Below are 27,482 nucleotides of genomic sequence, written 5' to 3' on the forward strand. Positions count from 1 at the left end.
ATTCACTTTTAGGGTTGTTTGCTAGGCTCTGAGTCAGGTTTTTCCATTTATCTTCCATTTAATACTTTAATCCCCAACCTCAAAGTAATGTTCCTACAACTAAAAATTATACCTCTAAAACACATGAATTATGGAATCAGATATTATCATCCCCTTTGTCATTTAGTCTCTCCTGCCTTCCATCCAATCACACCTTCTCTCTAGTTCATTCCTCCCTCCCGCTCTTTCCCTACTTCTGTACTTGCTTAAAACTTATTACATCTGTAACTTTTTCTAGCTCTTATGAAAGGTTATTGATCTAAAACATTAACTTTGTTTTCTCTCCACAGGTGCTACCTGAATTGATTTCAGTTTTCTGTTTTTATTTCAGAGTTCCATCATCTGTAGTATTTTGCTTTTGTTTTGCCGATGCTGAGATACTTTTTGCCCAGACAACATAATGTTCCTCTTCTCTTTATTGGGGGTCTCTTAAGGTAACATGCAGGGCTTCAAAATGCAAGAGGTCTTCCATCATAAGCTCCTGCCTATATAAGCACCAGCACAAATATACTCATGTTGGAGCAATTACTTAGAAGGAAGACAATTGAGGACCAAATGAAAGTGCAACAAAGGAGCAGGAACCAGCTGAATGGCGAGTTCTAGATGCTCATCTGCTGGGGTCATAGGACCTGGGCTGCTTTCCAAGTGAACCTGTGCTTCATCTAGTTTTGAGAGTGTTCATAGAGCACCTCCATGGAATGACAGAAGTGCAGTTCTGACTAGCTTTCAACAACACGTGATGTGTTTATAAATATACCGTCCATTGTGTAATAAGTCTCCATGAGAATCTACAACAGAGCTCTGAGGACAGAAGTTAAAAGTGCAGGTGTTATTCCTCTAATAAGCATTATAAATGGCAGCTATGCAATATGGGGCAGCAGCTTAGAGGAGGCTCACACTTTTGGAGGGGACAAACCATAAAATCAGATTGACTGAATCTTGATGGCAAGCTTTGTATTCCTTGGTGATAACTAATGATATTTTTGTAGGTACAGGCATGGCCCTGATATGGCTTTTCACTGGGAACTGAGGGGAGACAAGAGTGTAGCTGCAATCAGAAGACATATAGGCCCAGTGATCCTGCTGTAAGAGGAGAAGCTGAGCTTGCCTATTATTGGCCCAGAATTTGCAGTTGTAATGACTGCAAAACTGTCAGCACTTGCCATCATTGTGCAAAACTGATATCTCCTGATATGAGCAGTTAAATGCAGAAATCTGGAAATTGCTGTCAGTGGTACCCTGCTCCTTCACAGATGAATTGCATTCTTTGCTGATGCAATCAACACAGATTCACTGATTTTACATGAACTTGAACTCCTTATGCCGTATCCTTGCTGTAAAAACTAATGAAAAATGTCTTGTTCAGTCAGGAGTTACTGACAGCTTACTAAGACATAATTACTGCAGAACAACTTTTCTGCCCCTAAAAAGCTAACTTTGCAGGTCTTTCATTCAGAACAGTTCAAAATTGTGTGATTTTAAAAATGTATCTAATTTTTATTTTCTGAAAGTTTCTTTGTTATTTTAGATTCTCCCATAATTCAATTCATATGTCCCAATCTTCGTTTTCCCTGCAATGATTAAAATTTGCATTATAATCCATGCTTTTTACTTCCTGCTTTGCTATCTGAGAATTCTTCAATCTGATTGGCTGATCAGTCTGCCTGCCTGGCTGATCAGTCTGCCTGCCTGTTGTTGGATGCCATAGATGCCCGACAAATGGAACCAAATTCAAAGTGGTGTCAGAATAGATAGGAAATCTATGTTCTAGAGCCTACTAAATCTTTGTGGGTTAGCTTTTTCAACATCGTTGGCGAGTGCTGTCCCTTTACTTCTGATTGCAAAACCTGGGCCATTGTCACCTTTGGATTGCTCTCAGGTCAGATAAGAATCCCAGTGTAAGCTTCACCACCATCTTTTTTGGGGTGTTTAGGTGCCTCATGGATGGATGAAGAGGAAGTTGAGGCTGTTTATACATTATTCCTTGTCCTTTTCTATACCACTCTAAACCCAGACATCCAAATTCAACATAATAACACACAGCTTCGGGGATGAAGGCAAGTTAACACCAAACATATCAAGTAGAATTGCACCTGCCTTTATTTTACATAATGTCTTGTTCCTCTTTTAAATCTAAGACTGCCATAGGAATGCTCAAAAGTGCTGACCATTCACTTTTTATATGTGAAGTAGCATCTGTTAGAGTTTTGAGGATAAGATTGTGTAAGCGACCCTTGACCCCACTGAACCTGGCCTGTTCTGCATGACCCGAAAATTGGCGAGATCTGAAATCCAAGAGAGATTCAGTCCTGAGGTTTCTGGTTTTGAGACATTGTACCTGTAGTTGATTTTCTTTGGCTATGGATACTCAGCATTGATAGTGAATCATTAAAGTATTCTGAACTATGACACAAAGATTCTTCTGCCTCAACTGATTTTAGTTCTGTTCCATGTAAGGTAAGGTGTTTCTCCTTCCATCACTATATTGATGATTGGGGGTAGGTTGATCGGATGGTAATTGCCTGGGTTGAATTTTTCCTTTTTGAGCTCAGGACACACAGTAAGTTCCCCGCTTTAAGTGGCCCCGCTTAACGTCGTCTGGTTTTAAAGTTATTTATTCTTTAGAGTCTGTTTTTCCGATTTGCGTTGCCATTTTTGTTTTTTCATCATTTGTGTACGGTGTCAGCATCGGGGTTGCGAGTCAGCATCGGAGTTGCACATTGTCGTCGCAGATCAGCATACAGGAAGTTAATAGAAATCCTCTTTACATGAATCTGTGGAAATTCAGGCATAGAATACTGGAAACCCATCTGAAGGTGATTGAAGGGTTAATCATCTGTGACACAGGATTAAATGTTTTCTTCAAAAAGTGAAGAATGCCCGGGAAGAAAATCAGGGGGCAACTAAAAGCAATGTGCAGAGATAAAAGGAGATCTGAAAATGTAATGCAGAATTTCATGTTTGAAAATTTACCTTTCAAAAAGATTTTTAAAAAAATGCATTTAGTTGTAAGACTGGAAGAGCTGCAGAAGAAAGCATGTAGGGTACAAGATTTCTGAATCTGACAGAGGAAAATATGGCAGAGATTTTCTGTGGAGTTCAGGGAAAGAGCCAGAGGACCAGACTCAGAGGCCTCTCCTCAGCTTCTAATCATAGAATATTGGAATTATACAGTACCGAAGGAAGCCATTCAGCCTATTATGCCTGAACTGGTTCTTTGAAATACTGTAGCTATCAAACTAGTCCTAATCCCCTGCTCTTTCCCCATAGCCTTGCAATGTTTTCCCTTCAATTTACACAGTATTTCTTGTATATTTAGTGACTTATTTTGTTCTGCAAGTTATTTCAGATAGGAATTCATAGTGCTGCACATGTATGGTAGAGTATTTAAACTTGTTTATTCTGGGCGAGAAATGTCCAAAGGAACCTAACTCTGGCTTTAACATTGATTCCTATGGGAACCCATAATTCACTTAAATTTGTTTCAGTTAAAGTCACGATTTTCAGGAATGCAACTGCAACTTTAAGTGAGGACTTACTGTACCTTGAAATTTTCCATATTGTATTATAACTACTATAGCTAAGGGCGCGAATAGTTCTCAAACAGCCTGCGCCTGGATATTGTCATGGGCTTTGCTGGGTTCAGTGTGCTTACTGCTGCTAGATGTCATGGAGAGCAAATCAAAGTGGCTGAAGACTGGTATCTATGATGGTGGGGACCGAAGCACGAGGCTGAGACGTATTATCCACTTGACATTTCTGCCTTGTCATGCCCCAGTATATTCTGAACTTCAAACTTTTATTTATATTTTAAAATTGGACTCAAAAGAACAATAGAATTCCGGCTGGTCTGTCTCTCTGCTTCACCCTGGACTAAAGGGAACAATGAAACTCAATGGGCTGAATTTTCCATTTGTCGGGCAGGCGGAGCTGACCCAATCGCGGGCGGGCACGGACCCGATTGCCGCCATTTTGCGTGGGCGGGCCAATTAAGGCCCGCCCAGTGCATTTCACACTCCCTTGGAGAGCGGGATTTTAAAAATTGCGGTGGGCGTGTACAGACTGCTGGTTCCAATGGGGAACCGGCAGTTTGTATAAAGAAAGGCCAGGCAGCCTCCTTTAGGCTGATCACCATGGTCAGCTCCAGGTGCAGGGGGTCTGCACAGCAGTGGAGGGAAGGCCAGAGGAGGAGGGCAGGCTGCAGGGTAGGCCAGCGGGGGGGCCAGTGTGCCCCTCGCTTCTCTGATGCCTGCCTTGCTGCCCTTGTTGAGGTGGCAGCACGGCGAGAGGTCCTGTTTCCCCAGGATGGCAGGAGGAGGACCCCACATTACGAAGCTGGCCTGGCAGGAGGTAGCCAGTTCCATGGATGCTGTGCGGTGATCATGGACCCAGTGCTGCAAGCGCTTTAATGATTTGTTGTGCTCTGGAAGGGTGAGTACCATGTTGGCCTTGGCCATTTAACCCAGCAGGTAGCCTTAGTCTTTGAGGCCACCCCCCCCCCCCCCCCCCACCCCACGTCTTAGTGTCGTTACTGCATTGGGCATTTGCCGCATGCTGGGTAGGCAAGCAGATAGTTACCATGCTTACATCAGCCTTAGTGGTTGATGAGAAGATGGGTTCTCCCCACAGCATATGTTGGTGTTTGTCACATTTGAGTAGTCTCGGGGCAACCTGCAGGAGAGGCAGCTAGACAATAGAACTCCAACACATGTCTTATTGACGGTGATGAGATGGTGGAAGGGGAACCTCAAGGTGTCGTGGCCAAGAGCCATCTAGTGACCTTGGCGCCGCACCTAGTTGCACCTCCTTGCCATGGGTGCTAAGACCCGTGTGTTATTGAATGTGATGGACGGTGAATGTGTCCAAGGTGGCCGTTGTGGGGGGGCGTTGGGAGCAGCCGTATTATCTTTTGGTGACTGATCACCAATAGTGTGGACAGGAGCCGCTGGAGGCCTCAGATGGGCCACTGTGGTTGGGGTGCGGCGTGCACATGCAGAGTACATGGGTGATGAGCCCCAATAAATGGTGTTCTCTGTTCTGCAGGCGAAAACTGTGCACACCACCCATGAGCGTTTGCGCACTGGTAGTGGCCAGGCCATGCTCCACATACTGACCCAATTTGAAGAACAGGCCATGGAGCTGGAAAGGAGCCAAGTGGCCAGGTCGGCAGGTGTCGGTGATGCTGGGGTGCAGCGGCCAGGTATTTGAGGCCCACAGTCCCATCCACTCTGTCTTCCCACCATCCAAAGCACTGATGATTGCTGCAATCGTTAATGAAGCAACACTGCTCATTCACAGACTGATACAGTCAGATATGTGGGTCGTACACAAAGATCCCTCGGCCCCTTGAGGATGCATATCTCGAGCACCTTCCAAAGTCACTTTATCCCATTTCTGACCACTATCCCCAAGGCCTAACATGCCATGGCATTGCTGCTGCACATCCAAATACTTATTGCATCTTAGGAGGGTTTGTACCTCCACCACCCTTTCAGCCAGTGCGTCCCACATTACTCTGTCCAAAAGGTCCTCAGCACTTCACCTGTCAACCTCATGGCACTCAACTTAAATAAATGCCACCACGTTAGTCATCCCTCCACCAAGGGGAAATGTTGCTTTCTGTCCACCCGGTCTATGCTCCTCATAACGGTATTAAGGTCAATAATGTGACCTGTCAATCTCCTGTGTTCCACGGCAAATCTCACAAGTGTATGCAATGTTTCCTCATAACTCCAACTCTCCAGGCCAGCGTATATCCTGGTCAGGAACCTATGCACTCTCTCCACTCCAATGCCATCCCTCCCATGAAGCGCAGGTCACAACTGAATGCAGAAGTGTAGCAGAAGTGTAGCTGTGGCCTCAACAGCGTTTTCTGCACTTGCAACATGACATCTCTTTTCCTACATTCTATTCCTCGGCTAATAAAGGCAAGTCTGGCTTTTACCTTGTTAAACGCCTTATGTTCCTGTTCTGCTACCTTAATGGGTCTGCCCAGCAAGGTCCCTGTAATCATCCTTACTTTCCACGGTCCTCCTATTTTTCCTGTATTCCCATACCTTGTTTGTCTTGCCCAAGTGCATAACCTCACACTTATCCACATAACATTCCGCGTGGCATTCCTTAGGCCATCTGACCAGCTTGTCTGTATGCGCATGTAATGTCTGGGCCTCCTCTTGATTATTTACCACCCCATCAATGTTCGTCTCCTTAGGTTCTTGAAGGTTGAGCGCATTATGAGCCTGGGGGGAAAAGGGATGAAATGTGTTACTGACTGAATGCTAACTGATGCACTGTCCTTGTTGTTAATTTCAGCATCACCACCGCGTGGCCGCCAGCAGGACGTCCAGAGTCCCCCTTCCACACCTGAGGGGCGTCAATTGGCACGAGTGTCACATCATTTCAGCGAGCCAGGCACTAGTGCAGCGACTACCACATCGGTGGGGAATATAACGTCGGCTAGTGTCCTGGGGCACTGGAGAGGGCACTTCACAATCACTGGAGCAGATGGCATGGACAGAGTGCCGATGGCGCCAGCAGCCGGAGGACTGCAGGGGGGACCAGGCACATGCTGAGTTGGGCCGTAATGATGTGCCTCTGAAGATGTCCGCCATGCAGCTGCAGGAAAAGCGACCAGGTGCGTGGGAGCATCTGGCAGTGTTCCATGAGAGCGTGCTTCACTTGGTCTCTGTGGTGGAGGAATCCAGGCAGAGTGTCAGTGATGGCATGAACCTCATGTGAGAGCATCAGGCTTCCTCCATGGAGAGATTGGCGACTCTCATGGAGAGGGGCTTCCAACAGATTGATCAGCATCTGATGGGGTTATGCTCGGACTTGCAAGTCCTCACAGCGCTAATGGCCACAGGTGGTCATTGGCAATGTGGGAGATGTTCTGGGCACCAAGTGTCCCAGCTCGGTGCCCACCCATCTGCAGTGAGCAGGGAGGTCCAAAGTGACCTCACGTCGACGCAGCAGCTGCCTGTCATCTCTGCGAGCTCCTCTGGGGGAACTCCGGATGAGGGCAGAAGCTTCTCCACCCCTCTGCCAGTGACCGTTGCATCCGTTGAGGCTGCGACAACTGGGGAGGTGCCAGATCTGGAACTGGCCACTCCCTCCCAGGCGGGGCCAGCACAGGCTCCAAGGGCCAGAAGACGTCCACCAAGGTCATCGAGGCCAACAGGACAGCAAAATCAGCAGGCTGTCTCACAAGCCACTCTGAGCGATGGAGCGGCACCAAGACGAGGCACCCGCAAACGTAAGCATAAGGCACGTTAGGCACTCCACGGGTTTCTCACTGGTGCTTTTCTGTTGCCCCTAGATTAGGGAATTTATATTTGTCAACGTCAGAGCAAAGTTTTGTTTTTTGTGGCACCATCTGATGGATGGGAATAAAGTCCACATTTGTTACCATGGCTGAGGGTGTCTCCTTTGTGCTGCATTTGTATGTTTCACAGACATATCATGAGAGTTTGAGTGGACATTGATGTTTACGTACTAAGCCCTTAGTTGCAGCTGATGAAGTGGAAGATGTAGCATTTAAGTGGCGCGTATGGATGCGCCAGGCAATGCTGGTCCTGCAGATCCATTTGTGTGGATTAAAGTCTCCCGGATGTCTCTGCCTGCTTGGTGTACCTGTGGGTCGGCGTGCTGCTCCTCATCATTGCTCTGTGCTTACTCATCCTCTGAACCACTGCTGGAGTCATCGTGTGCAGCCGCATCCACTGCGTCAAGGTCTTCATCGTCCACTGTGTTCCCCCTTTCCACCGCAAGATTGTGCAGAGCGCAGCATGCTACCACTATCACAGAGACACAATCTCGGGGGTACTTGAGTGCACCCCCTGAGCGGTCCAGGCATCGGAAGCGCATCTTGAGAAGACCGATGGCTCTCTCCACCACAACCCTTGTGGAGCCGTGGCTCCTATTGTAACGCTCCTCAGCTTCTGTTCTTGGATAGCGGAGAGGTGGCATGAGCCACCTTCTGAGGGGGGAGCCATTGTCACCCACCAGCCATCCATCCAGCCGAGCTGGAGCACTGAAGAGCCCCGGCACCTGGGAGTGTCTGAGGATGTAGGCGTCATGGGAGCTGCCTGGGTACCTTGCACAAACTTGCAGAATCTGTATCCTGTGATCACACACTATCTGAACATTCATGGAGTGGAAGCCCTTCCTGTTGACAAAGGCACCAGGCTCACCTACTGGCGCCTTGATGGCCACATGTGCGCAGTCTATAGCACCCTGGACACGGGGGAAGCCAGCAATGGCCGCGAAGCCTCTGGCACACTGTGCCTGACTTGCCTGGTCACAGCAGAAGTGGATGAAGGTCAATGCACGTCTGAACAGAGCGCCTGTAACCTGCTTGGTACAAGTGTGGACAGCTGATTGGGAGACACTGCAAAGATCACCCACCGAGCCCTGGAAGGCACCAGATGCATAGAAGTGGAGGGCAACTGTGACCTTCAGAGCTGCTGGCATGGGGCGTCCGCCCAGACAGTTAGGAGAGATCTCCGGTCCAATCATCTGACAGATGTAGTTGGCTGTTTCCCTTGGCAGTCAGAGCCTCCTTCGGCACTGCACATCAGTCTTTATTGAGGTAGCTGCTTTGCTGCCTGTATACTCTGGCAGCAGGATATTGGCATTTTCCACAGCTCCTTCCACCTTGGACCACCCCTTGGTCCTGCGCCCCTTGTGCCTGTGCCTGGCCTCCCAAAGGTGGCTCCCCTGGAGTCCAATCCTGGCCTCCTCCTTATTCTAGCCCTCCCTTCCTCCTCAGAGGAGCTGCCTCCAGTGGAGATGTCAGAACCCATACCCAGGCTAAATGGAGGCCTCCGGAAAGCTGCAGGCCCGAAAAAGATTCCTGACTGCAGAGTGCTGAGCTGAAGCTTCAAAGTACAGAGAAAGCTGCTGGAATTTGTTCTGAACTGCTACAGATCACACAGGCAAGTTTAAAACACTTGCTGCAATAAATACTTCACATAAAACATTGACAACCCCACTGAGCCCACATATCCCGCCCGTGGATGGGATTTGTTAATAAGTCAATTACCTGCCTGCCCGTTGTGCCCAATCACCGAGCTGAAGATCGCATGGGTGCCTCAAAATTGGTTTCAATTACTGAGTTAAGGGCCTTAACAAGCCCTTTAATTAATGGTGGCTGCGCGTCGCACTTCATCATGCGCCCTCCCAGCTAAATATCGCGATGGCGCCTGGTGACATCTTTACACTCGCCCCACGTCAGCGTGCGCCATTTTAAGTGCTGACGTGCGGGGCCTGCCACCCGCACATTACCCAGAAAATTCTGCCCAATATGTGTAGGCAGATGTGAATGGATCCTATCAACCTTTCATTGTAATATGATGGCTTCCCTCATCCAAACTATGCTGGGTGAATCTCAAGGGATTAAACAACACAGGATGCTTGAATCCATCCACACCCCACCCATTTGTTTGGAAAAAAGACTTTGAACTTGTACAAGTCGCATGTTGAGGAAACCATGTTGCAGCCTGCTTATAAATCAGCTAGAAGCTGTTTTACAGACAGAATTGCACCAAAAGCCATCAAATTAGCTGTGTCTTCCAATTAGCCAAGGTATTTAACAGCAATACCATGAAAGTGGGAGTTCCAAACAGAGAGAAGGCCTCCCTGAACCTGTTCCAGTGTCAAGTTTACCTGAGAACCAGCCTCCTAGAAAATTGACTACAAGAAACCTACCTAACAGCCTGTTGAGAATCCTTTGCTTTACAAGACCCTTACTTTAGCCATAAAGCATTGAAACCATCTAAGAAACCACAGGCCTGACATGAAAGCGATTGAGATAATTACAATCTATAACAGTATGATACCGTCACCTGTATCTAATCTTTGTGTGTGTGAGGGTGTGTTTGAAACAAGTGGGTGAAATTTTGCGTTATTTTCATGGTAAGTGAGTGTGAATAACTAACCTTATTTATTTTTAAACTCAAAAAGCTTGCTGCTGGAATTGTTTAATTGGGTCCCACACGCCAAGGGTAAGAAAACACACAACTTTCATCATAAAACATACAGATCACGGGCAGTAAGGAAACACATAAATTTTGTCCATGACAGTCTGACAATGATGGCAATCCCTTTAGCTTTGTCTTTTGCACTCACATACTGGCCCTCATCATTACTAAAGATGAGGATATTCCTGGGGCTTCCTTTTTTTGTCAGTTCCTTAATTGTCAACCAGCATTCATGGCTGCATGAGGCGGGGTTACAGAGCTTTGACATGATCCATTGATTGTGGAATTTCTTTGTTCTGTTTGTAACATGTTGCTTTTGCTGCTTAGCACGCATGGGCCTGAATATTGCCGTCGGCGGGCAGGGGTGGGCCCGGCACACCGACGTGCAAAATGACGTGAGTGCCCTGACATCATTTAGATCTTTCATTCGGCTGCGCGTCCGCCAAACTGTCAATGGCATATTAAAGCCATTAAAAAACCAATTAAAGTTGTTTGCAATGCTGACCATCCAGCCTTAAGGTTGGCGGGCAGGCAAAGAGCCCAAGAGACCTTTGCATTTTTTAGGAAACCTCATCCATGAGCGGGATGAGGTTTCCTAAAGCTTTTATTAATTAAATGATAAAATTCCCCTAAATATAAAAACATGTCCCAGCTCATATGACACTGTCACATGAGGGGACATGTTTAAATAGTTTTGTACTTTACGTTGCTTTAAAGATTTAATTATAAATAATCTCCCTGAGGCAGCACCGTGCCTCAGAGAGATTCCTGTTGCGAAGGAGCGCAGGCCCCGACTCTCTCTCCTCCTCCCGCTACCGGCCATGCATCACTCTGGGCGGGCCTTAATTGGCCCGCCCACATTAAATGGCAGTGCGCAGCCGATCGCGGGCGGCGATCAGCTCTGCACCTGCCCCAACCCACTCCCACCTAGCCCACCCGACACAGGTAAGTTTCTGGCCATTGTGTTGTAGCATTGAGATTGGCACTTCTTGGCATTTCCAGGTATGTCTGATGCTATTCCTTGTATGCTTTCCTACATTCTTAATTGAGCCATGGCTTCATGATAATGGAAGAATGAGGGGATGCTATAAGTGCTTACAGTTTGCTGTAATATATAGTCCTGCTGCTACAAGTAGCCCACAACACAGCCCCTAGATTTTTGTCTTAATCTATCCATTTAGCAGAGCCACACAACATGATGGAGCAATGTGGATACGGAACTTGGTTTCCACAAAGAAAAGTACAGCACAGGAATAGGCCCTTCGGCCCTCCAAGCCTGCGCCGATTATATTGCCTGTCAAACGAAAACATTTTGCACTTCTGGGGTCCGTATCCCTCTATTCCCACCCTATTCATGTATTTGTCAAGCTGCCTCTTAAACACCACTATCGTACCTGCTTCCACCACCTCCTCTGGCAAATTCCAGACACTCAATACTGTCTGCGTAAAAAAACTTGCCCCGCACATCTGCTCTAAAGTTTTCTCCTCTCACCTTAAATCTATGTCCCCTAGTAATTGACTCTTTCACCCTGGGAAAAAGCTTCTGACTATCTACTCTGTCCATGCCACTCATAATTTTGTAAACTTCTATCAAGTCGCCCCTCAATCTCCGTCGCCCTAGTGAGAACAATCCGAGTTCCTCCAACCTCTCCTCATAGCTAATAACCTCCAGACCAGGCAGCATCCTCCTCTGCACCCCCTCCAACGCCTCCATATCCTTCTGGTAATGTGGCGACCAGAATTGCACGCAATATTCCGAGTGTGGCCTAACCAAGGTTCTAGACAGCTGCAGCATGACTTCCCAGCTTTTATACTCAATACCCCTGCCGATGAAGGCAAGCATGCCATATGCCTTCCTCACTACCTTAACCACCTGCGTTGCTACTTTCAGTGACCTATGGACCTGTACACCCAGATCCCTCTGCCCGTCGATGCACTTAAGGGTTCTGCCATTTACTGTATAATTCCTACCTGTATTAGACCTTCCAAAATGCATTACCTCTCATTTGTCCAGATTAAACTCCATCTGCCATTTCTCCGCCCAAGTCTCCAACCGATCTATATCCTGTTGTATCCTTTGACAATCCTCTTCACTATCTGCAACTCCTCCAACCTTAGTGTCATCTGCAAACTTACTAATTAGCCCAATTACATTTTCCTCCAAATCATTTACGTATACTACAAACAGCAAAGGTCCCAGCACTGATCCCTGTGGAACACCACTAGTCACACTCTCCATTCAGAAAAGCACCCTTCCACTGCTACTCTCTGTCTTCTATGACTAAGCCAATTCTGTATCCATCTTGCTAGCTCACCTCTGATCCCGTGTGACTTTACCTTCTATACCAGTCTGCCATGAAGGACCTTGTCAAAGGCCTTACTGAAATCCATGTAGATAGCATCTACTGCCCTTCCATCATCGATCATCTATCACTTCCTCGAAAAACTCGATAAAGTTAGTGAGACATGACCTCCCCTTCACAAAACCATGCTGCCTCTCACTAATAAGCCCATTTGCTTCCAAATGGTAGTAAATCCTATCACGAAGAATCTTCTCCAATAATTTCCCTACCACTGACGTAAGGCTCACCGACCTGTAATTTCCTGGATTATCCCTGCTATCCTTCTTAAACAATGGAACAACATTGGCCTTTCTCCAGTCCTCTGGGACCTCGCCCATAGCCAGTGAGGATACAAAGATTTCTGTCAAGGCCCCAGCAATCTCCTCCCTTGCCTCCCTCAGTACTCTGGGGTAGATCCCATCTGGCCCTGGGGACTTATCCACCTTAATAATCTCCAAGACGCCTAACACCTCTTTTTTGATCTCAACATGATCCAGGCTATCTACACACTCTTCCCTAGACAAACTGACCTCTAAGTCCTCTTTGGTGAATACTGATGAGAAGTACTAATTTAATATCTCTCACATTTCTTCTGGCTCCACACACACATTCCCACCTCTGTCCTTGAGTGGGCCTACCCTTTCCCTGGCTACCCTCTTGCTTTTTACATATGTATAAAAGGCCTTGGGATTTTCCTTAATCCTGGTTGCTAATGACTTTTCATGACCCCTTTTAGCCCTCCTGACTCCTTGCATAAGTTTCTTCCTACTTTCTTTATATTCTCCACGGGCTTCATCTATTCCCAGCCATCTAGCCCTTTCGAATGCTTCCCTTTTCTTTTTGACTAATCTCACAATATCCTTCGTTATCTAAGGTTCCTGAAACTTGCCATACTTATCCTTCATCCTAGCAGGAACATACCAGTCCTGAATTCTTATCAACTGACGTTTGAAAGCCCCCCACATGTCAGTTGTTGATTTGCCCTCAAACATCCGTCTCCAGTCTAGATTCCTCAGTTCCTGCCTAATATTGTTATAATTAGCTTTCCCCCAATTAAGCACCTTAACCCGAGGACTCTTGTTATCCTTATCCACCAGTACCTTGAAACTTACTGACTTATGGTCACTTTTCCCGAATTGCTCCCCTACTGAAACTTCGACCACCTGGCTGGGTTCATTCCCTAATACCAGGTCCAGTATTGCCCCTTCCCTAGTTGGACTATCTACATATTGTCTCAGGAAGCCTTCCTGGATGCACCTTACAAATTCTGCACCATCCAAACCTCTAGCACTAAGTGATTCCCAGTCAATATAGGGAAAGTTAAAATCACCCATCACAACAACCCTATTGCTTTTACATCTTTCGAAAATCTGCCTACATGACTGTTCCTCAATCTCCCACCAGCAATTGGGAGGCCTATAGTAAACCCCGAACATTGTGATTTCTCCCTTCCTATTCCGCAGCTCTACCCATATTGCCTTGCTGCATGAGATCTCCGAGGTGTCCTCCTGTCGTACAGCTGTGATATTCTCCTTAACCAGTAGTGCAACTCCCCCACCTCTTCTACATCCCTCTCTATCTTGCCTGAAACATCTAAATCCTGGAATGTTTATCTGCCAATCCTGTCCATCCTTCAACCAAGTCACTGTAATAGCAATAACATCATAGCCCCAAGTACTAATCCAAGCTCTAAGCTCATCTGCCCTGCGTGTTATACTTCTTGCATTGAAACAAATGCATTTCAGACCCCCAGTTCTGCTGTGTTCAGTAATTTCTCCCTGCCTACTCTTCCTCTTAGTCCTACTGGCCATATTCACTAGTTCCCAGTCATTTATTTCACCTGCTGACCTATTGCTCTGGTTCCCAACCCCTGCCATACTAGTCTAAACCCTCCCAAGTGACACTAGCAAACCTCGCTGCCAGGATATTGGTGCCCCTCCAGTTTAGATGCAACCCGTCCTTCTTGTACAGGTCCCACCTGCCCCAGAAGAGATCCCAATGATCCAGATATCGGAAACCCTCCCTCCTACACCATCTGTTCAGCCACGTGTTTAGCTGCACTATCTTCCTATTTCCAGCCTCACTGGCACATGGCACAGGGAGTAATCCTAAGATTACAACCCTAGAGGTTCTGTTTTTTAACTTTCTGCCTAACTCCCTGAACTCCCGCTGCAGGACCTCGTCACTCTTCCTGCCTATGCTGTTAGTACCAATGTGTACCACATCCTCTGGCTGTTCTCCCTCCCCCTTCAGAATGTCCCGTACCCGCTCAGAGACATCCTGGACTCTGGCACCAGGGAGGCAATATACCATCCTGGTGTCTCTTTCACGACCACAGAAGCACCTATCTGAGCCCCTGACTATAGAGTCCCCTATGACAATTGCTCTTCTGTGCTTTGACCCCCTCTACTGAACAACAGAGCCAGCTGTGGTGTGGTGGTCTTTTCTATCATTGCTATCACGGATTAATGCAATTGCAGCAGGTAGATTGGTGAGTCTGAAGCCATAAAGGTTATTCCCTTATGTTAGTTGTCTCACTGCCTGCTGCCTGTCTGGCAGCTACATCCTTCAGGACTCTACCAGCTCAATTAGTGTCCGTACTGCTGAGCTAACCTTGGTGAAGGATGCTTGTGCTTTCTTCAATTCTTTCGGTAAGCGTGTTAGACATGGAAGAATGATGAACGTTCATACTGAGGGAGGATGGAATGTGGTAATTGCTGGCAGGTTTCCTTGTTCACGTTTGACCTGAAACCCCGAGGTCATGGAATTCAGAGTTAATGTTGAGGACTTCCCTAGACTCTTATCAGTAAGATTTTAGCTCACTCAAAGCCCAATCACTTACACAGTTAAAATTGGGTTCTATACCATTTACTTCTAGAGAGACAGGACATAAGGAAGGACGGTGATTGAGGAGTGTGGTCACTTTTCTTATAGCTGCATTCAAATCTCCAAAGTGGGGTTTGAACTCACATTCTGCTGGATTATTCATCCAGGCCTCTGGGCTACAAGCCTAATAACAACCACAATGCTACCTAGTCCAGTACACAATGTATTCTTCATGCTGATGATTTCAGCCACCCACCCAGGAAAGGCATCATGAATATATGATACAAAAGTCAGCAGGCTTGGTATTTAGAGCTCAGGAAGTGGAAATTATGTAAAAAATTGACAGAAAACACATTTCAGGAATTAAAGACTTTTTGCTATGAAGGAATAAAAAACTGCAGTCATGTCGGAATTATTGTGTTCCAACTGCAATCAAAAAAACACATCTTATTAAAAAGAAAAAAAAACAATTAAGAAGTAATGGTGATCTGTGCAAATGCACATATGTACCCAGACCATCTAAGATAAAATCCAAATCAAATAGTGTAATAAAAAGGTACTCAATTATTGTTCAAAGTTTAAATGTTTCCACCAGCATGAGAAATTCAACAAGAGATGTAACACACAGGTTACTGAACAAGTTTGAAGAAAAGGGGGCTATCTATATGTTGAATACGTAACTAGCATTGTTAGAAATATACATTTGAACCTGAATACAGTGATTTTGGATTCAGCATCTGAAGCAGCTTGATTTTGGATTGATTTGGGTCTTCTATTTGGTTTGGTTCTTGCTCCCAACAAGATTTTCAGTTAATAATGAGAAAAATGCTAAAATGATGGTTCTGTAATTAAGTTCACCTTCTTAAATCATTCTTATTGGGTTTATTCTTAGGTAAGATGGAGAACTGTTTTTTGGGGCATAGGCTTGCAGTTTAGTTTTGGACTCATCATTTTGCGAACAAAAGCCGGATTCTATGCTTTTCAATGGATGGGAGAGCAAGTACAGGTAAGTGGACGATCAGGAGTTCTTTGAAGAAAGCACTGAACTCGAGTTTGCCAAATAACAGTCGGTCTGCACTATCATTGCTTTTGGTTTGTGGGATGATAGGTTGTTTTATGCTATATACAACGCAGAAGAGCCACTGAATTGTGATTGAATAATTTAATGTTTTTATCATATAATTTGAATGGAGAATGTGCAATACTTTTGAGTTTAAATTCAGTGATTATGTTCATATTTTTGTGGAAAGTGTAATAAACGTTATGAGTTTTTTAAAGCCGAGGATCCAGTGGACGATGGTGGGAAAGATGCTCTGTGTAGCTGGGTAGGTGATATGTGGAAATATTGGAGTGGAGGTGATGATATGGCTGAGTAGTATTGGGAGAGTAGCCCAGGGATCGGGGAGCACTGTGATACTGATGTTGGGTGTAGAAACATTGGGAATGGGAGATACTGAGTGTGTAAATACTGAGGGGAGATATTAAAGGTGAAAATATTAGGATAAGGTTTGCAGTTAGCTGCTGAGAAAAGTGCCATACCTGCATCTCTGGCCATGGCTTGGAAGGTAGATGCAAGTTCTTTAGGCCCTGAAATTGAATAGCCATTCCAGTGGACTTCCACCATATAAATCCAGTGGGAGTTTACTGAAATGGCTGTAATCCAGCACTGGATATGCCCCGCCTGCTACCACACTTCGTGCAAATCTAGGACAATGCTGCCCTTTGGTGAACTATCTCTTTCTTAATTCTTCTTTTCCCACTATTATTCCAATAGAATACCTTGTCTATTTTAACATTCTTCGATATTTTCATTTCTTATTTCCTCCTTGCTTTGCTAATTGTCATTTTTATCTCTTTCCAAAGCTTAACATATTCTCTTCAGCCACCTTCTCCATTGTTGATTATGCACTTTGTTTATGCCTTTTACTTTAGATACAATTTTATCCTCGTCTCTTTACTTATCCAAGCCTCCCAATCTTGGCTAGTTTGTGCTAATGTTTCAGTGGGATATATTTCAGCAGAATTCTGTTGATCTCTCCTATAAATATTGCACATTATTGTTCTAACTCTTTGTTAATGTTTTTCTTGATTTACCTTCCTGAACTCTATCCTCAATATATCATATAGGTTTTTCCCAATCTATTATGGTAAAGTGCCACCGTTTGCATCTTCCTTGTTCGTGTTTTCACTAACCCATGCTTTGTACTTTGTGCACAGCATTGCCCATCGCGTAAGCAATGTTTGCATATCCGCTTATCAACTGAAGTGCGGCCCGCTCGAAGGGATTAACCCGGCTTTGTCCAAATTGCTGGGTTTAGATCTACGATAATGGCTCAATTCAATTTTAAATCTTCACCAATGTATTGCTCAAAGGCTCTCCTGTCTTCCTAAACATGTACTGTGTCACAGTTTTGCTGGAGAATCCAGTACTGTCCTCGCATGACTGGAACCTATCTAATTGCGCCCCATTAAAAAACTTGTTCCCCATTTGCAATTTTGCCATTTGCGAGATTTTGCAGGAATGTATGACCCACAAATGGCGGGACTTTACCGTATTTTGGCCTTTGAACAATCTGTATCCCTTAAGATCAATATCTTAAACCTTATTCTGTGGTGATCAGTGTTAATTGTATCTGAGGAGTCACGAACGGTGCTGAGCATTGTGCAATCATCAGCGAACATCCCCATTTCTGAGCTTATGATGGAAGGAAGGTCATTGATGAAGCAGCTGAAGATTGTTGGGCCGAGCACACTGCCCTGAGGAACAGCTCCAGGACATTACTGCAGGGTGGAGAAGGGGGCGGGGGGGGGGGTGGTGGGGGGATGTGGTGAGTGTGGGGGCGCTCGAAGGTCTTATCAGGATGCCATCAAAGTCAGAGGTAATCAGATTCAGGCTTGTTTCAACTGAGTGTCTCTAACCCAGGAGGAACTGCATGACGTCACTCATTTTGAGTTGTCTGTGAGAACACTTCCATTGAAGATGCAGCCTGGAACAGATCAATTCTTACCACCTGAAGGATCCACATCTGCCCAGTTGTTTCATTGTCACTGTTCTCTGACTCTGGCTCGCTTCACCACTTCATTCCTCTTTTCTTGTTCCACCACGTGTTAATATTTACTTGGTGCTCAAAAAGACAAAAAATGCACTTACAGATGAAAGAAACCCAGTGACTCACTCACTACTCAGCTAGATGCGGTAGCCTCCACTCTCAGCCATTTCTGCAGAGCTGTATGGGATGAGGTCGAGACAGCCTGCTCACTTGACTCTGCTTGCAGCTGAAATGCATCTGGTAGGCTTGTAGCAGAGGTACCAGTTTGGATACCTCAAGAGGCTCTACACTGGCGCCACTGCAGGGGCAACCTTCAACACTGGACCCTGCTGCACAGGTACGTCCTCAGTCAAGAGGGCCTGAGGAGGCCTGTGATGATGATGGCACCCATGAGGGTGGCACTCTCATCCTCTCTGATAGCCTCAGCCCTTGGCTGGCGCTCTGGATGGCTGGAGGGGACCACTAGTTTGGAGCAACTGGCATCTCCTAACATCTCTGTGCCATCAGTGCCACTGATTGGTCTATCTGAGCTGGTGGAGGGTGTGCTTGTAAGCTGTGACGGTGCTTGCTTTGAGGTCTGCTCTGACAGCGCTTGGCCCGATGATGGATCAGGAATTGGTCTTTGTGTCTCGATGACTGAACCTGTGGGAGACACAAGAAGAAATCTTGAAAACTAAACTTAGAGCAGAAGCCTCTGCAGTACCGAGGCTTCCTAAAGCAGCCAAGTCTTCAGCCTGCTGTCAGACTAGGTAGCGTTCAATGTAACCCTTTAGTCTATGCATTCTAGTTTCTACTCACTCTTTCCACCAGGAATGCCCATCTCATCTTCCCCGACCTCCTTATGACTAGAGACCCCCAGTGATGTCCATTGCTCCCTCTTCGATGGTGGTGACGGTGTGGAGGATGGGGACTCCTCCTCCTTCCAGGGCCTTTTTGTGAGCCTGTTTCTCCTGCAAGGACAAAAGAAAGAGAAAGATAAGGCATGCTGGCTTGTTTGGCCAATGCCAAATTCACACATTCGTAAGAAGCTTCATGTTTTGGTGCTGGCAAGTCCTCAACAGTGCTATGGCTCTGAACCTTGCTGAGGAATCATAAGTGCCTTGGACACACATTCCTCCCATGGTCAGAAGCAGCATGTGCCCTCAGGCTTCTCAGATGAAGTGTTTGCTGAAGGTTGAGTAACCAGAGATCTGCCCTGAGGGTCTGTCGAATGTAGAGGCAGAGCCACAGGACCTGGCCAGATCACAACAGGCCGTGAAAAATTCAAAAAAGGAAAGTAGCTGAAAGGAGGAAGAATAATCCACTGTGCAGATGAAAAGAAGAACCTGAGTGAATGCGGAGTCAAGGAACCTAGCCAAATCACAAAAAGGATGAGCAAACTAGAGTAAAAAGGCAGAAATTACCTTTTAAAATAGGCAGCAATCAGGATCAGCACTAGCAAAGCAGAACGCAACTGGAATAAGGCTGCAGAAATGGGTCCATAGCCGGCACCATAACACGTGATGGCCAAGCTTAACTGAAAAAAAGTTTCACAATTGAAGGCAGAGCTTAAAAATTGCCTTCCAGTACTTTTCCTCCAATTTAAAAGTTCAGTAGATTGCCCAAGCTTCTTGTTTTAAAGGTTTCCTGCAGAGAGAACAAGTTTTAGTGTCAGAGCAACTGGAGCCTGCCGAAACCCAACAAATGTGGGAAGAACAAAGAGAAGAGAAAAATTTGGCTGCTGCGGAGTCATCATGAAGGAAAAAAAAAATAAAGAGGTACTCAGCTGTTATGAAAAATGCCATGGATAATAAATTAAACTACTAGTCCAATTTGAGCTCATACAAGTGCCAAACCAGATGCAAAATTGGGTGTCATGGAGAAGATGTTTAGATTACAGGAGTACATCAGGATTAAGTAAGAAATCAGAAAAAGTACAAGTTATTGCATTTTTATTCTTCTTTGGTGTATTTGCAAATGAAGTAATCCTAATGCAAGGCATTGAATTATCCTCAACCACATTTGGTAAGATATTAAAAGCCTTTGACAAATATTTTCAGCTCAAGCCATGGAGAGCGCAGACCTTAAAAAAAGGTCTAGAACATGCCCAATAAAGCACTGAAGAAGCAAGGAGACTCCAAAGCAAGGGAGACAATACTGAAGCAAGCAACAAGGTGGTTGCAGACCAAGTCAGTGCAATGCAATACAGGAGCCAAAGAGTTTAGTGCAGGAGAAAGAAGAGACTGAGAAGCAGCTGAATGGCTTAAAAGTAGAGCTTTTTGAAAATGCCGACACGTTACCCAAACTGCAACAGCAAGTGGCAGTGCAGAGCGAACAACTGGCTGTCAGTGAAAGAAAGCTACCTGCAGTAATCCAAAAGAGTCTGTATCTCAAAGTTGTCCTTGTCCTCAGTTTCATTTTATTCTTCGTCTCATCCGCCGCCTTAACAAAAAACTTCTCTTCCTTTCAGGTATTAAGGAATACAAACGTCAACAACTTATTAATACCAACGCCCATCCAGGACCCTATGCCCCTTCCTGTCCCTCTGACCCCACCCCTTCTTCTAAACCCAGCTCTTGCCATGTATTCACCATAACCTCTGATCTTACCCTCTCTGATGCTGAACGTTCTGCACTCAGCAAAGGACTCAGTTTCACCCCCCTACACCCTCACCTCAACGAATTTAGGGCTCGGCGTGATGCTGAACTCTTCTTCCGTCACCTTCGTCTCCGTGCTCACTTCTTTGGGCAGGAGTCCTCCACCTGTTCACTGGATCCTTTCATCCGCCTCCAGTATTCTCCCTCTACCTGGACCCCTCCCTCTGGCCTCCTGATCGTTTCATTGAGAAGTGTCAGCGTGATATCGGCCGTATAAATTTCTCTGCTCCTCTCACCTACTCCAACTTGCTGCACTCCGTTCCCTCAGGCCCAACCCTGACTTTGTTATCAAACCTGCCAACAAGGGTCGTGATGTTGTTGTCTGGCGTAATGACCCCTACCTTGCAGACGCTGAGCGCCAACTCTCAGACACTTCTTCCTCCCTTCCCCAGGACCATTACCCCACTGTTTCCAGGACTTTCCCTGACCTCATCTCCTCTGGAGATCTTCCCACCACAGCTACCAACCTCAGAGTCTCCCAACCCGCAAAGCCCCCTCTACTTGCTTCCCAAAATCCACAAACAGGGCTGTCCCAGTAGGCCCATCATGTCAGCCTGTTCCTGCCCCACGGAACCCATTTCTTCCTACCCTGCCTCCATTCTCTCTCCCCTTGTCCAGTTTCTTCCCACCTATATTCACAATTCCTTTGATGCCCTACGTCATAGCAACAATTTCCAGTTCCCTGGCACTAGCCACTTGTTCTTCACCATGGATATCCAATCCCTCTACCATCTTCATCCTCCACCAGGATGGTCTGAGGGCCCTCTGCTCGTCCTTGAACAGAGGCCTGAACAATCCCCATCCACCATCATTCTGCTCCGCCTGGCTGAACTTGTTCTCTCACTGATCAATTTCTCCTTTGACTTGTCTCACTTCTTCCAAATAAAGGTGTGGCTATGGATACCTGCATGGGCCCCAATTATGCTGTCTTTTTGTAGGGTATGTGGAAAATTCCTTGTTCCAGTCCTACTCAGGCCCCCTCCCCTCTTTTTTTGGTTCATTGATGACTGCATCAGTGCTGTTTCATGCTCTCATCTGGACCTGGTAAAATTTATTGATTTTGCTTCCAATTTCCAGCCCTCTCTCACCTTCACAAGGTCCAGCTCCGACACTTCCTTTCCCCTCCTTGATATTACAAGAAAACTCAAGATGAAGCAATTGAGCTTCGAAAAGAAAAGGAAAACCTGTTGAAAGACCATCACCCACTATAAGGTTAAAATTAACTCAGGTTAAAATTTGAAAATTACGAAGAGAAGCAAAATGAATTTAATGTCACAACGAATTGAAGAACCAATTGGCAGAGAAGACTCAGCAATGTTCAATGTTCCCGGAGGAAGCCAAGAGGTATAAGAAAGAGACTGAAGAGCTGAAGAACAAGCTGAATGGAAAAGAAGAAACATTAAAAGGAAAAGCCATAGATCTTTCCAAACTGTGAGTATATAAAGAAGCCATGAGCAGCACAATTACAGAACTGAAATAAGTTAAGACTTTGCCAGACATAGACCTGGCTAACATGGAAACCAAAATGAAGGACAATGACAAAGCTCTGCTGCAGGCAGAGAAAGAAAAGACAAAAATAAGATCGGAAAATGCAAATCCAATTCTGAAGCTCAAGGAATTAGGAGAGAAAACAGTGGATGCCTCGAACTTACTGGGAACCTTTAAGTTGCTGCAAAATGAAATGGCTGAAATGAAAATCAAGAACCTAGAATGTTAGGAAAAATTTGAACAGTTGCAAGAGAAAATAGAAGTTCTCACAAAGAAGCATGAAGAGTCTCAGAAGCAACTAGTAGAAGTAAAATTAAAGAACGTGAGTTTTAAGTATAGCACACAGGAATTTGGCTGTGCTGAGGAAAAACCGTTCAATGTAGAGAATCACCTTTCATGTACAGAAGATGAGTTTGTTAATGAAAAATTAAAACTTGAACTTCAAATATCATAAGTATCTGTTAAGTATTGTAAAAATGCATGGAACAGGAAAAGGAATTACTGATGAATCAGAACAGTTGGCTGAATGCAGAATTAACAACCCAAACTGGTGAAATGTTGGAACATCATTGAGAAAAGAGCAATGAAATTCTTGAACTTCGATCCAATCTGAAGAACATGAAAGATGAGCTGTGCAGTATAGAAGAGCAAATGCAGACATTAAAAGCAGATATCTCTGAAAATAAAGACAACTGAATGCACTAGAGTAGTTGTTGAGTTGAACGAATAAGTTCATAAGCTTGAAAAAGGATTGGATAATGAGAGAGTAAACAAATATTTGGCTAAAATTGTGAAACAAGTGGAAATGAAGACTCCATTTTTGAAACATCAACGTCCAGCAGGATCATGGCAGACCCCACGAAAAACAAAAATCCGAGTCCAGCCTAGGAATGAACGGAGTGAACGTTCCCTCCTGAAGGAACAGGACAAACCCATGGTGCCCTAATAAAGCAGGCGGTTGTCGATAAAGAAACACAACTTGATGTGTAAAAAGCGAATGAAATGGAGACAACCAAGTGTCAGAAACACAGAAGACTACAATTTCAACACCAAACTGACGAAGTTAACCCAAAACAACTGAGACTACCATTCCTCTAAATGTGACAGAACATGATCTGGAAGAATTGTGAAGCTTCCAGACAGTCTGAGTTTATAAAGTCAGAGATTTGAGATGGGGATAAGGGGTAACATGGAAGTAAGGAAGATTGTATTGCAAATATATTTGGTAAGGATTTGGGGGGAGGTGTAGTATGAGGGTGTTTTGGCAGAGCAAGGGTTAAAGTGGTGCTGGAGAACAGTACCACCCACATAGTGATGTAAGAGAGTCACATGATGGTATACTGTGTCATTGAGCCTAGAAGAATCCAGCATGGAGACAGTATCCATGCAGGGCTGTACCTTGGAGATGTATATAGTTATGGGTTAATGATTTATGTTCAACTATACAAGCCTCCAGACCTCTTAGAGAGACACCAAACAACCTTACAACACTCCATGGTTGTGATTTTTTGTTTTTTCATCATTGCATAGATTTGCCTCCCTTCATTTCTTTTCCACATATGATGGTCTGTCATGTATCCTTAATAATTTGCCCAACCCCTTCCTTTATTTCAGTTCATATAGGTTATGTTTCCATCTCTTTGTTACTTATGTCCTTCCTTGCTACTGCCATTCTTATTTGAATAACATAGCTAACCTACACCTTTTTTCCTTCCCTAACTTCCTAAATACCTTATAGCCTACAACATATAACTGCTAATTCTGTCATCTGTGCTACGTTGCTTCCATTAAGTCTGTTGCATCTATTACATCACTTTTAGTTGAAGCCTCCAATTAGCCCATTTTGTTGCTGATGCTCTATATGTTATATAAGCAATGTAATATAGTGTTTTTTATTTCATTGCTCCTGCTTCATTTCAACGGGCATTTTATTGTTAGGTCCTATAACCAATTTTGTTCCCTGGGTATTTATGTTGGTGCAAAATTTGATAGCCCCTGATAACAGGCTTGGAGATTGTGATGAGCGATTAACCCACACCTATTCTGATGCTGGCAGCATTCAAACTTCATGCTGCCTTTTCATTTAAATGATTCTAGCATGCAGCCCAGCGCTAAGCATGCTTTTGAGAGGCTGTATGCCTCATCAGGAAGCCTAAGATTGTATGAGGCTAGCACCACTAACAGCCAGTCTGCACCTCTTAAAGGGGAGGCACATTCTGGCTGCAGTGGGTGCTGAAACTGGCTGGGGAAGAGTCTCTGACATTACTAAGGTGCAGCAGGGGAGAGCATACTCCAATATTCTCAGATGCTGCATTGGAGGCTGTAGTGCAGGAGATGGATAGCGGGAGAGGCACAGGGGACCGGGTGGTTGTCATGATCAGTGTCACTAATATACTTTTGAGGACCTGGATGCAGTGCCGCAGGAAGTTCAATGACCTCACACGGTCATCTTCAAATTCCACATCCTCCTTTCCTCTCCCTCTGCCACCGCATCCTGATTACAAAAGCCACTTGTTGGTGAGGTTGTGCAGTATGCAGCAGAGCACAACAATTCTTGACACAAATTCTCACAAGCACTGCAGGGTTCCTCTACAGGTAGCAGAAGTGTTTTTAAGCACCCCAATGGTCTACTTGATCAGATTTTGTGTAGCAATATGGCTTTTGAAGTTCTTGGCTCACCCATTGCACAACCCCACCACTCAAGTATCAAAAATCCCTATAAATCACACTCATACCTGACATTCATATCTTCATCTCATCCTCGTATATTTACCAATGCCGAAAGCTTCACACCGACATTTCCCAGCCTGCACTCGTTACCTACTATCCATATATGAAAGGCAGATCACCTAAACAGATTGCTTTACACTCATTGCAGGGGACTCAGATGAGAACTTCAATCAGGTGGCATACAGAAGAAAGCAGATGGATATGCACATTGAAATGCTTAGTGCATTGACAGACCTGCCAGAAAGCCTGTGCTGAATATCAAATTGCATGGAGGAGTTCAGCACCAGTTTGGCACAGGGCTTTGCATGGAGCTTAGAGTCCATCCTCTGCAGCATGGCAGTGGTGGCCAGCTTCATGAGAATACTTGTGGACCTAAGAATGTTACAGCATTTGAAGGCTGATGGATCAGCTTCTATTGCAGCCAAGCAGAAATTACCCAACATTTAGGTGCCATAATCTTTAGAAAATCGACCTAAACAGGTGTATTTGGTGACTGCTTTCGTACCTTCGGACACGGCATGCTTGGCCAGTTCGCCTGGCAGCATGGGGTGGATGGTGCTCTGGATCTCCCTGGCCGAGATGGTGTGGTGCTTGTTGTAGTGAATGAGCTGCAAAGCCTTGGAGGCGATGAACTCAAAAATGCCAACAACGAAGGAATTTACAACGCTCATGGCCTTGGACGAGGTCCTGGTGGAAGGTTGGACCTGGATCAGCACCCTGCACATGTAAGTGGAATGGCTCTGCTTGCGAGATTTCCTCTGCTTCTTGGGCAGCTTCTTGGTGACTTAAGTCAGCGACAGCTTCGATGCCTTGCGGGACACACTGCCCTTAACGCAGCTGCCACCTCAGGCATTCCACTCGACTTGGACCAACAGCCCAGTTTGATGCCATGCTTGCTGGCACACAGGTTCAGACTGCTGTCATGGAAACTCAGCTGCTGCCAGCATAGCTGCGGATATTAAAGGGGCTTGCAGGATCTCACAGCAGTCTGTCCTCCAACATTACTAGGATTGATGAGGTGCCACCCCATGGAAGTAGCAGTGGATGAAGAACCTGCTGTCCTTTATCAGGATGACAGCATTTGTCCGCCAGCCACTCCAAGTGTGCTTTCTGTTGCCTGCCAGCCAGCCAGCCCAGAATGTTGCTATTTATATCAAGGTGGCGCAGTCCGAAGTGAGATCTTCTAGGGTCAGACCTTCTTGAGGTCATCCAGCAAGGTCACCTGCATTCTCACCCAGTGAAAGTCAGCAACCTTCTATTAGCCAAGTTGCAGCATTGGGGTAGTTGTACATTGGAGAACTAGGATAGATAACGGCTCACATAAGGCTGATTAATTGACTTCTATATGAAATATTGGATGGCTTATGGCTGATTTATGAAGTTCATTTGGAATATTTGTTTTATGGTGGCTTTTATTATTCCATTGTGGCTTAGAGGACGATGTGATTGTCAGTAACAGGGAAGGTAAGGTGTGGAGCTTTTAGTGAATGGAGAACTGGGAATGTGTTCACTGACGTCAGAGTTAGATGAATTGATCACAGTCAGCTTGACCAGAAAGATGTGTTGGATGGCTCCTCCTTTCCTCTCCCCCTTCATGTTCCTCTGCCACAGTATCCTGATTACAAAAGCCGTGCTCTCTTGTTGGCGAGGTTGTGCAGTATGCAGCAGAGCACAACAATTCTTGACACAAATTCTGGCAAGCACTACAGGGTTCCTCCAGAGGTAGCAGAAGCATTTTAAGCACCTCAGTGGTCAGCTCGATCAGACTTTGTGTGGCAATATGGCTTTTGTTATATGCACCATGTTTGCTTAGATTGTGCATTGGAGCCATCAGTGAGGCATCAGCTGTCCACTGGTTTGTCATGGTGGTACAATGGACTGCTGCAGAATGAAGACATCATGACTGTTGCCAGAATACTGGGCATTGACCTGCATGAAACCCTGTATATTGTTGTCTCCTAGCTGGACATTGTGAGAGTGGAATCCCTTCTGGTTGTGGTATGTCTCAGATTGCACATGCGACACCTGTAAAGCAAAATGTGTCCAGTCAGTGGCAACCTCCACTGTGGGGAGGCTTGCAATCCTTGTGAAGTTGCATGCTCTTTTTATCTGTTTCTTTTTGGCAAGAGAGAATAATGTTGTCTGCCCTCTTTGCATATAGTGCAGCTGTGAATGGCAAACTGGGGGATGTTGCAAATATTGCCTGTGAAAACCTGAAAGGTACCCAATGCATTCATGGCCACGATCACCTTCATATTCATTACCAATGCTGTTCCCGTCCCGTTCTGTGGCTGCAGTTTTGGCTGCAACAGGTGGCAGATTTTAGTGAGCACCTCCTTAGTGAAATAGAGGGGTCTAACACTCTGTTCCTTGCTGAAAACCTTGGCGGATTCG

At 45.5% G+C, this 27,482-nt stretch overlaps 1 protein-coding gene across 2 annotated transcripts in view; it reads left to right on the forward strand.

Annotated features, from left to right (window-relative positions):
* Positions 1 to 27,482, forward strand: part of LOC144696457 (solute carrier family 28 member 3-like) — a 231,588-nt gene that overhangs the window by 125,175 nt on the left and 78,931 nt on the right. For both annotated transcript variants that reach the window (XM_078567765.1, XM_078567772.1), the window contains exon 5: positions 16,077 to 16,190. In XM_078567765.1, coding sequence (XP_078423891.1) covers positions 16,077 to 16,190 — 114 coding nt within the window. The remainder of the gene's footprint in view (positions 1 to 16,076; positions 16,191 to 27,482) is intronic.

Source organism: Cetorhinus maximus, chromosome 2 (assembly GCF_964194155.1).
Source record: "Cetorhinus maximus chromosome 2, sCetMax3.hap1.1, whole genome shotgun sequence".
Lineage (NCBI taxonomy): Eukaryota > Metazoa > Chordata > Chondrichthyes > Lamniformes > Cetorhinidae > Cetorhinus > Cetorhinus maximus.